The sequence below is a fragment of the Arachis ipaensis genome, chromosome B03 (genome assembly GCF_000816755.2).
Source record: "Arachis ipaensis cultivar K30076 chromosome B03, Araip1.1, whole genome shotgun sequence".
Classification (NCBI taxonomy): Eukaryota; Viridiplantae; Streptophyta; class Magnoliopsida; order Fabales; family Fabaceae; genus Arachis; species Arachis ipaensis.
The window spans coordinates 6150827-6160660 of record NC_029787.2 but is presented as its reverse complement, the minus strand read 5'-3'; the positions used below and the strand labels follow the sequence as shown (position 1 = coordinate 6160660).

General features: G+C 32.3%; 2 protein-coding genes and 1 non-coding gene across 5 annotated transcripts in view; 2 read left to right on the top strand and 1 right to left on the bottom strand.

Moving 5' to 3' along the window:
• Positions 1 to 1648, top strand: part of LOC107628982 — a 3736-nt gene extending 2088 nt beyond the window's left edge. For 2 of the 3 annotated variants that reach the window (XM_016331636.2, XM_016331637.2), the window contains 4 exons: positions 290 to 324; positions 406 to 650; positions 746 to 848; positions 1205 to 1648. In XM_016331636.2, coding sequence (XP_016187122.1) covers positions 290 to 324; positions 406 to 628 — 258 coding nt within the window. In that variant the 3' untranslated portion in view covers positions 629 to 650; positions 746 to 848; positions 1205 to 1648. The remainder of the gene's footprint in view (positions 1 to 289; positions 325 to 405; positions 651 to 745; positions 849 to 1204) is intronic. The other variant, XM_016331638.2, reaches the window with a different exon arrangement.
• Positions 4499 to 8746, top strand: LOC107628987 (serine/threonine-protein kinase-like protein ACR4). The gene is made up of 3 exons (XM_016331643.2): positions 4499 to 7077; positions 7349 to 7748; positions 7980 to 8746. The coding sequence occupies exons 1-3, from the start codon at positions 5251 to 5253 to the stop codon at positions 8534 to 8536; spliced, it is 2784 nt and encodes a 927-aa protein (XP_016187129.1). The 5' UTR covers positions 4499 to 5250; the 3' UTR covers positions 8537 to 8746.
• On the bottom strand, positions 8789 to 8860 carry TRNAT-UGU. The gene has a single exon. It is a non-coding gene; the product is annotated as a tRNA-Thr (tRNA).

Sequence of the window (9834 nt, the reverse complement as noted above, 5' to 3'; positions counted from 1 at the left end):
TTTCAACTCAGGAATTCTTTCTTTTGGTATCACCACATAAAATATATTTTGATGGCTATTGTGCTGTAGCTAATTAGCTTTAATACAAATTTCCATGTTTGCTCGATGTTCTGCCTAGGATTATAATTATTTGCACAGAAATACACCTTTAACAAGGTATATGCTAAAATATGAAATTCACTTGTATTGGAAACCTAGACAGTTTTGATAATCCTTTACAAGCTTCTTGACTTGTTTTTGAGTGTGTATTACTTATGTGTAGTATGATAAATATCCATTGTGTTTGCAGGTGGGGATGAGTGTCGATGGCAGAGAGAGTTCAGAGTAATTACTCTTCTTTCTGAAACTTTTTTGGTGTTTTTAAAAGCTTTCATGCAATTGAGCATATTGATACTGTGCTTTCAGATGCTCCCAGTTAGATGATCGAGTTCAGAAATCTGGCCAAGGTTATGATGATCAGGGTTCTAAAATGAAGCTTTCCAAAAAGAGAAAATGCGACTCTGAAATTCAAGCCTCAAGTGGCACACCTGTTACAAGAATTTTAAGGAGCATGAAGAATACTGTTGCAAGAATCCTGCCTAGAAGATCCATGCGACGAATGTCGAAGGTTTCTTTGACATTCTTCTGACGTATTGTTACAGCGTTTATATGTAAAAATTATATACTTGCATGGCAAAAAGAAAATGGTTTTACATGTACGAGTTGGTGATTACATTCTAATGCTTTCTGTTTTTTTCGTATCCAGTGAATTCCTGAAATGCTTCGGGTGCCACTTGGAGGCATTAGTTACAGATCTTCCAGTGAAATTATCATCCACGGTTTGGAAGTGGATGAATGAAATTTACTAGGTAAGAGCATCCTCTTATTCCTCTATATTCTAGTTTCATGAAATTGACTACTACTTTTAGAGGAGATATTGGATAAATCAAAATTTTATTTTCTCTTGAATCACAATCCATTACTTTACTTGTTTTGTCTTCTAAATCAATAACTTGGTAAAGAATCACTTTAAAAGTGGTCTTAAATGTGACAAATCTTTTGAAGCATATCAGAAATTAGAAATAAGCTAGATTCTTCAATGCCAATAATTTCTTTTCTGCTTCTCTACATCAGGATTATCTTCTGAGGCCATCTAGCTCTAATAAGTAAAGTTACATCAATTGAAATGCAAGATTATGCTATTAATGATGTTAATTGGCTGCAGGTTGCTTCATTCTTTTGGAAGAGTTAGAAACTTAGAATCACAGAAAAATAAGAATGCGAGGTAGCTACTTTGGGTAAATTCCAATTAAACAGTTAGAAAGTGAGCCATATAGGTCTTTCTATTTTTGGTATTTAGAAAAACAACTATTGCATCTTTTTTAATGTTTTTCCTTTGTGACACTATTGCTTGTTGTATATGTATCTGATTATTCATCATTGGACTTGCGAAGCTTTGATCTGGCATATTTAATTTTGTGAACACATGCAGGATAGGACTGTCTTTTTACCTATAGTTTGGATACAGTTGTCAGTAGTTGCAGCTATTACATGTATATCTTTCTTCTCTGTTCTTGTGGAAAGTGCACCCTTATCTTTTAAATATGTTCTTGTTAAACAGCTTATATATAGTTATGTTGCTGAGCATAAGACTCATGCAATTTTTATTCTTCTTCTTGATTATATAACTTTGATTTTTATCTATATTTGGAGTGAATTTGGAATGAGGATAAAAAAAGGGAAAAAATTAATTAAATTATGAATAAAAATTATGTGCAAAATAAGTTACCTGGATGAACTAGCACAACTCGCCAAATCATCAATATAATTGAACTTGAACAAGAAAGAACATGTGATTTTGTGGATCATCACGTGAATATCACGAGATTTAGTGGCAACTTTATTGCATAATCCATTATCTCATTTTTATTTTTTGAGTTTGTGTTGACTATAAAAAATAAATAAACTCTTTGAGAAAGCGCTTATCAAAAATTTATTTTTATGCGTATTGTCGGAAAGACCATATTATTAAAATCTGATAAACTGATTATTCATTTTAATGATGCAGCAAATCTATGACGGTGGAATATGGATACTAATAGTATTAATTAATTAATGGCCACCAACCATCCAATGATGCAGACATGATAATTTAAGCTATAATTTAAGCTTGACTTAGTATTTGTTTGGACGTCTTTATCTTGATAAAAAAAATCTTTTTTTATTTTTATTTTTTAGCATGGTTAGCAAATTTCGAGTAGTAAAAGTAAAAACAATAAAAAAATAAAAAATATTTTTTTTGAAAAGTTCTAATTTACATCTTTTTTTAAAATATCTTTTTTTCTTAAAAAAAGATATTTTTCATGTAATAAATAAATAAAAAAATATTTTTATATTATTATATCTAAATATAATTGATAAATAAAAAGATCTTTTTGCATGAGATATTAGGGGTATCCATGGATCGGATCCGATCCGCATATCCGCAGTGTTTATCCGAATCTGATCCGAAAATTGCGGATATGGATCCGATCCGCAAGGTTTTCGGATCGGATCCACACACTAATCGGATCGGATTGCGGATTTTGTGTTGGTATCCGCATATCCGCGTATCCGTAAAAATAAAGAAATAAATAAGTAAAATATTCTTTTTATGTTTTATTTTAACTAATAATTATCATATATGTTAAATTATTTTAATTTATTATTCGAGAAAAGTATGTTTAATATTATTTTAAGAGTAAACATATTTAAAAGAATAGAAAAAATAAATTTTATTGATATTTTTTTAATAAAAATAAGCTTTTAAAAATATTTTTGTATTTTGCGGATATATCCGATATCCGATCCGATTTGCGGATCGGATAGGATCGGATCCAACCTTAAAAATTACGGATATTGGATCCGATCCGCAGACACCCCTATGAGATATTCAAACATAAAATTATTTTTACTTTTTCATAAGATTTTTTAAAAAAAAAAACTAAACATTTTTTTTTTTCTTAAAAGCTCACCTATACAAACCCTTAGCCCAATTTGCAAGTTTAACTGGTTATTAAGGTCCCCACCAAGTTTGAATAGTGATTTTCCTTAATTAGTGTCTCAATTTAAGGGCGCAACCTGAAGTTTGTAAATTGATCAGACAAGTGGGTCTTGTATCAGTCTTTGATAAAAGACACAAAAAACAACTGAAATCTTATTGTGAAGGGTTTTACTATAGATATGCATTAGGGGTTCCAATTGTATGTAAAACTGTAAAGGTGAAAACTTAGGTGCAGTCGACTTCACATGAAGTTAATACCTGAAAGTCGTTAGATATAATTTGACTGATTTTACTAAATTTTTATCTAACGGCTTTTAGATATCAACTTCACGTGAAGTCAACTTCACCTGAGTTTCCACCAACTATAAAACATGTTAATTAGTAATTTTTCGAGTTAAATTTTTATACAGAGTTATTACAAAATTAATATTTTTGTATACAAAAATTGAGATTTTCTAACAAATATGCTAAGAGTATATAATTAATATTGTTCAAATTTTTAAATTATTTTTGTTCTATAAAAAAAGCTTTACTTTTGTATTTTTAAGGGAATTTGTTAACAAAATTCAAAAGAAATTTAGATTAACATTACAATGTGTCAATATAAAATTTTATCATTGATAATTAGGAGACATTAAATTTAGTTTTAATTGCGGTCCCTTTTCTTTTTCTTTTTCCAGTGATTCATCATTTATGGGCAGTTTATAAATTCCCTAATCCCTAGTTTTGGACGCGCCATGCCCTAACTAACTCATTATTTCATTGTCATCTGGTACCTACCTTGGGTTAATTTTTCTTTTTCCTTTTTTAAAAAAAAAAACAGTGTAAAATGTAGTATTAAAGAAGAAATAATTTTACCGATAAATAATGAAAAAATACCAAAAAGAAGAAATATTGTGAGTGTAAGTCAGTCTTTATAGGAGTTATAGAAAGTAATTTACAATGACATTATTACCTCTAAGCTAAAGTTTAATTGCATCTATATAAGGGCATAAAAAGGACATGCTCAAAGAGAAGATTCATTAACCAGTCCAAAGACCAAAGTAAAAGAGTGGAGGAAAAAAAAAAGCAGGAAATTAATGAAAAAATAAGTGATGATACACTTGTCACTTGGTGAGAGTGGCGATGGTAGTAGCCATAGAGGGAGCCGGAACATGAAAGAATTTAAATGAAGTAGGGACACATATCAAATATGTTGAGTCTTGAGGTGTGAGGTTTGGTATATATTATTGTACCAAGCTAAACCCACATATATATTCTGTTATTTTTTTTATTAATATACTGAAATATCAATACATTATATTCAGATATTTATATATGTTTTTATAATTAAGATCAACGATTAAAAATAGCTGTCACTACGACATTCACTTGAAAATTTTCCTATAGTTTGGGCATGAAAAGGTCATTTTTGCATTTATGTTTTACAATAAATGTGTTCACCAACACTTTGCCCATAACGTACACAAGTAGCAGTTTTCTCTCATTTATTGCACCACCATCTCTCTCTCACTCTCTCCATTAATCTCACTCTCTTTACCCTTCTTCAACAACAATCCATCCATCTTCTATATCCCTTTGATGATCAACTTCAACTTCAACTGCCAATTGCTAAATACTTGCATTGAAGAAAAGGTTTCTGACTATTCTTAACAAAAATGTGAGTTCACACTTTCATTAACTATATACTATATAGAGCTTTCTTCAAAGGACTCATCAAAGCATAGTTTCCACCAGTTAGTTAGTTGTTGATCTAGTGATGAGTTCAAATCAAAGTTCATTGAAGCAGCTAGCTCTAGCTATGGTTGCTTGTAAGCTTTTGAGATGGCAAGTTTATCTTTCTTCTTCTCACCAACTCATCATCAGCAATATGCAAGGTTTTACTTGCTTACCCTAATAAGCATACATAGAAACAAAGTGGGCATGCAGAAGAAGATCCACTACATTTCTTAGCTATTTGTTTTGTTTTGTGTTGCATCAAGCATAGCTAGCTAGAAAGATGATAACTTGTGTTGAGAGAAAACTTCAGAATGATGCGAAGATCCATTGCTATTGTGTTTTCATGCATTTCTAGCTAGCTATACAAAGACATGGAGATTGTAGGAACAGAAGTTTGAGGTAATGGCAACAATAGCATTGTGGTGTTCTATGTTTATTTATTCACAATGCTGAGCAGTGAAGATTCTAGACTTTATTGTATATGATATTTAGATTGGGTGTGCATCATCATGGGGTTCTCAGTGAGAGACTTGTTAATCTATGGTTTGAACATGCAACTGTGGTTATTTTTTCATGTGATGGTTCTATCATACTTGTGGTCACAAGTTACAAGTCTTGGATCCATGTCTTCCATTGCAATATCTTATGGAGAACAAGGTTCAGTCTTTTGTGGTTTGAAGCTTGATGGGTCCCATACTGTTACCTGTTATGGATCCAACACAGCCATAATCTATGAAACACCATCTCATTTCTCATTCATTGGTCTAACTGCTGGTGATGGCTTTATATGTGGACTTTTAATGGATTCAAACCAACCCTATTGTTGGGGTAGCAGTGGCTACATTGAAATGGGGGTGCCTCAACCAATGATCAAGGAAGCTGAATACATAGACATCAGTGCTGGTGATCACCATGTATGTGGATTGAGGAAGCCATTAACTGGAAGATTCAGGAACACTTCATTTGTTGATTGTTGGGGTTACAACATGACTAGGAGCTATGTGTTTGATGGAATGTTTCAGTCAATTTCAGCAGGTTCTGGATTCAACTGTGGCCTTTTCTCTCAGAATAGGAGTGTGTTCTGCTGGGGTGATGAGACTAGTAGCAGGGTCATTACTTTGATTCCAGATGACAAAAGATTCCAGAGAATCTCAGCTGGTGGATACCATGTTTGTGGAATATTGGAAGGTGTGAAGAATTCAAGAGCTGTTTGTTGGGGAAGAAGCTTGGATATAGAAGAAGAAATCTCAGTTTCAGTGAAACAACATGCTGGTAGTTATGGTCAAGGTAATGTTGATTTGGCACCAAGTGATCCAATGCTATCTGTTGTTGGAGGAAAGTTTCACGCATGTGGAATCAAAAGCTATGATAGGGAAGTGATTTGTTGGGGATTCATCATCAAACCAAGCACACCACCACCAAGTGGAACCAAGGTGTTTGAGATTGCTGGTGGTGATTACTTTTCTTGTGGTGTTCTTGCTGAAAGATCTCTTATGCCTGTTTGCTGGGGTGTTGGTTTTCCAAAAACACTACCTTTGGCTGTTTCACCAGGAATGTGCAAGTCAAATCCATGTCCTCCTGGATTCTATGAGATTGATCTCCAAAAAGGTCTTTGCAAGTCAACAGATTCAAGAATTTGCATTCATTGCAGCAGTGGTGATTGTCCATCTGAGATGTACCAGAAGAGTTCTTGTGGTGTGAATTCTGATAGAATATGTGAATATAATTGTTCTTCATGTTTTTCATCTAAGTGCTTATCAAATTGCTCATCTTCTAATTCTGAGAAGAAGAAAAATGATGATAAGTTTTGGGCTTTGCAGTTACCAGTTGTTATTGCTGAGATTGCTTTTGCAGTGTTCTTGGTTTGTATTGTGTCGTTGACTTCAGTTTTGTATGTTAGATACAAGCTAAGAGATTGTGAGTGTTCTTCAGGAAGGTCAAAGGTGAAGAAACTCAATGGTGGTTCTAACAGCAAGAACAGGACAAATTTGGAGGAGTTCAAGATCAGGAGGGCCCAAATGTTCACCTATGAGGAGCTTGAAACTGCAACTAATGGATTCAAAGAAGAATCCATTGTTGGGAAAGGAAGCTTCTCTTGTGTGTTCAAGGGTGTTCTGAAAGATGGCACTGTTGTTGCTGTTAAGAGGGCCATAGTTTCCACAAACATGCAGAAGAATTCAAAGGAGTTTCACACAGAACTTGACTTGCTATCAAGGTTGAACCATGCACATTTGCTGAACCTATTAGGATATTGTGAAGAAGGAAACGAAAGGCTTCTTGTCTATGAGTTCATGGCCCATGGTTCCTTGCATCAACACCTTCATGGACCAAATAAGGTGCTGAAAACTATAATAACACAAATACTTCACTTTTTTGTGCTACATTTCCATGACTAATTAGACTATAGTAGTTTAGTTTTGAAAGATTTAAACGCTGACAATTTAACTTCGAAAGAACTAAATAAGCTAGTGTACCATAGCTTCTGTTCTTTCGAGAATTAAATTGTCAGCATTCAAATTTTTTGTGGAGCTAAATTGGTAGTTTACTCTCTAATTTCTTAGAACAATTATCGTATTCAATACCTGTATTCATATTAATGCAACATAGGTGTTAAAGGAGCAGCTAGATTGGATAAGGAGAGTAACAATTGCAGTCCAAGCAGCAAGAGGAATTGAGTACTTGCATGGATATGCATGTCCACCAGTGATTCACAGAGACATAAAATCATCAAACATTCTCATTGATGAAGAACACAATGCAAGAGTTGCTGATTTTGGCTTGTCATTGTTAGGCCCTGCAGACAGTGGTTCACCACTTGCTGAATTACCAGCTGGTACTCTTGGTTATCTTGATCCAGAGTACTATAGGCTTCACTACCTCACCACAAAATCTGATGTATATAGCTTTGGTGTTCTGTTATTGGAGATTCTAAGTGGTAGAAAAGCCATTGACATGCAATATGAAGAAGGGAACATTGTTGAATGGGCAGTGCCATTGATCAAGTCAGGTAACTTATGATATATTTTAACTCTGCAAATAAATTGTCAAGGATTTAAATTTTACCTTATATATACAGTAACCCATTAGTCAGCTGCAGACACACAACAAATTAATGTTTGACTTGTCGGTTGGGATATACCGTGAAAATATACATATTGTTGTTCCCACATCATATTTTTTAGTAAAGTTGTCATATTTATTTGTATCCAATACTCATATCCTTATTGGTGCAACATAGGTGACATAGCTGCAATATTAGACCCAGTTTTGAAACCTCCTAGTGATCTTGAGGCCTTGAAAAGGATTGCAAATGTGGCATGCAAATGTGTGAGGATGAGAGGGAAAGAAAGACCTTCAATGGACAAAGTAACAACAGCATTGGAAAGAGGGTTAGCAATGCTAATGGGAAGTCCTTGCATTGAGCAACCAATTTTGCCAACTGAGGTTGTTTTGGGAAGCAATAGGTTGCACAAGAAATCATCACAAAGATCATCAAATAGATCAGCTTCTGAGACCACTGAGGTAGCAGAAACTGAGGATCAACGGATTGAGTTCAGGGCACCATCATGGATAACATTCCCAAGTGTTACATCTTCTCAGAGGAGGAAGTCTTCAGTGTCAGATGCTGATGTTGAAGGAGGGAAGAACAACAACAATAACATTAGTAATAATGCAGAAGTGAATAAGAATTTGGGAAATGTTGTTGGTGTTGGTGGTGATGGTTTGAAGAGTCTTGAGGAAGAGATTGGACCTGCTTCTCCTAGAGAGAGGTTGTTCTTGCAACATAACTTCTAAGTTCTAACCAACCATATATATCTTCTTGGAGGAAACTTTTAATTTGGTTTCATTTCTTAGATGATCTTGTTCTTTGTATTTGTTTAGATACTTGTTGGGGAAGATGAAAATGTGTATGGAAAGAAAAATTGAGTTAATTTTGCTAGAGAACAAAGTGATTCTACCACTAATGTTTACTAAAGTTATATTATATGTTACATGTGTTTTGGATATTGAAGCTAACCGAAAAAACCCAAGGGATAATTGATAAAATGCCCTCACGCAGGATCGAACTACGGACCTTCAGTTTACAAGACTGACGCTCTACCACTGAGCTATAAGAGCTTGTTAATTTTAAATTCTTAATTAATAATAATTATATTTTCATACAAATTTTAGAAGTAATCCCACACAAATAATGTTTTCTGTAAATTAAACATCGAATATATAAAGTAACATCTCTAACCAATTTTTGTCGGTTAAGTTCGTCGAAATTGATATGATACCAATCAATAACATAAAATTAAACAATATAGTGAGTAGTTCAAAAAGACTATAACAATAATTCTAAAACTTCATTTAAAAGTTAAAATTTGTATGCTGGAATTACTATAATTTTTTGTTTAAAAAATTTGCTGAAAATTGTAGTTATCCCATGTTTAAGTCATGTTAAATCATTTTGTAAAATCTTTGTAAAGTTAAAACAAATTAGATATTTAATTTTAGTAGTCTTATAACGTGGACATCTCTTTTCGTTTCTATTAATGAATATTTTAGTAAAAAAAAATAATTGCTTCATTTTTTTATATTATTTATAATATTTATGTAGTATCCATATCATAATTTATTTTAAAAAAATATAATATTAATTAAATTTTATTTACTGTTTTGAATTTTAATTTTTTATTTTTAAATTTGGATTAGATTGCTGAGTTCAATTAGGTTAATAAAGAAATTGTTATATATTTGACAAAATATGGTTGAATTTAAATAACAATTACAGAACAATCAATAAAAAAATTATTGATGAATTGTAAAAATCAATAGCAAATTAAATAGTTAAAACATTAAATAAATTGATAAAAATATTTTTTAATGGCAAATTTATTATTTAAATTATATTATTTTACAAGTGTGAAAGGCTTAAAGCACTTGTCATGCACAAAAACATTTGAATTTACATTAATGTTATTTATAATTTTTGTTAAAAAAATATATGCATAAAAAAATAAAACCAATTAAGTGTGTTATATATCTTATTAATTTGTTTAAAAAAACTAATAAAAAATAGAAGAATTAGTATTTTTTTTCACACGGGG

Excerpts from the sequence above, each read along its gene's own strand:
- LOC107628987 (XM_016331643.2), top strand. The coding sequence starts at position 5,251 with ATGGGGTTCTCAGTGAGAGACTTGTTAATCTATGGTTTGAACATGCAA. Across the intron at positions 7,078-7,348 it reads ACCTTCATGGACCAAATAAG|GTGTTAAAGGAGCAGCTAGA; the intron begins GTGCTGAAAACT and ends AATGCAACATAG. Across the intron at positions 7,749-7,979 it reads AGTGCCATTGATCAAGTCAG|GTGACATAGCTGCAATATTA; the intron begins GTAACTTATGAT and ends GGTGCAACATAG.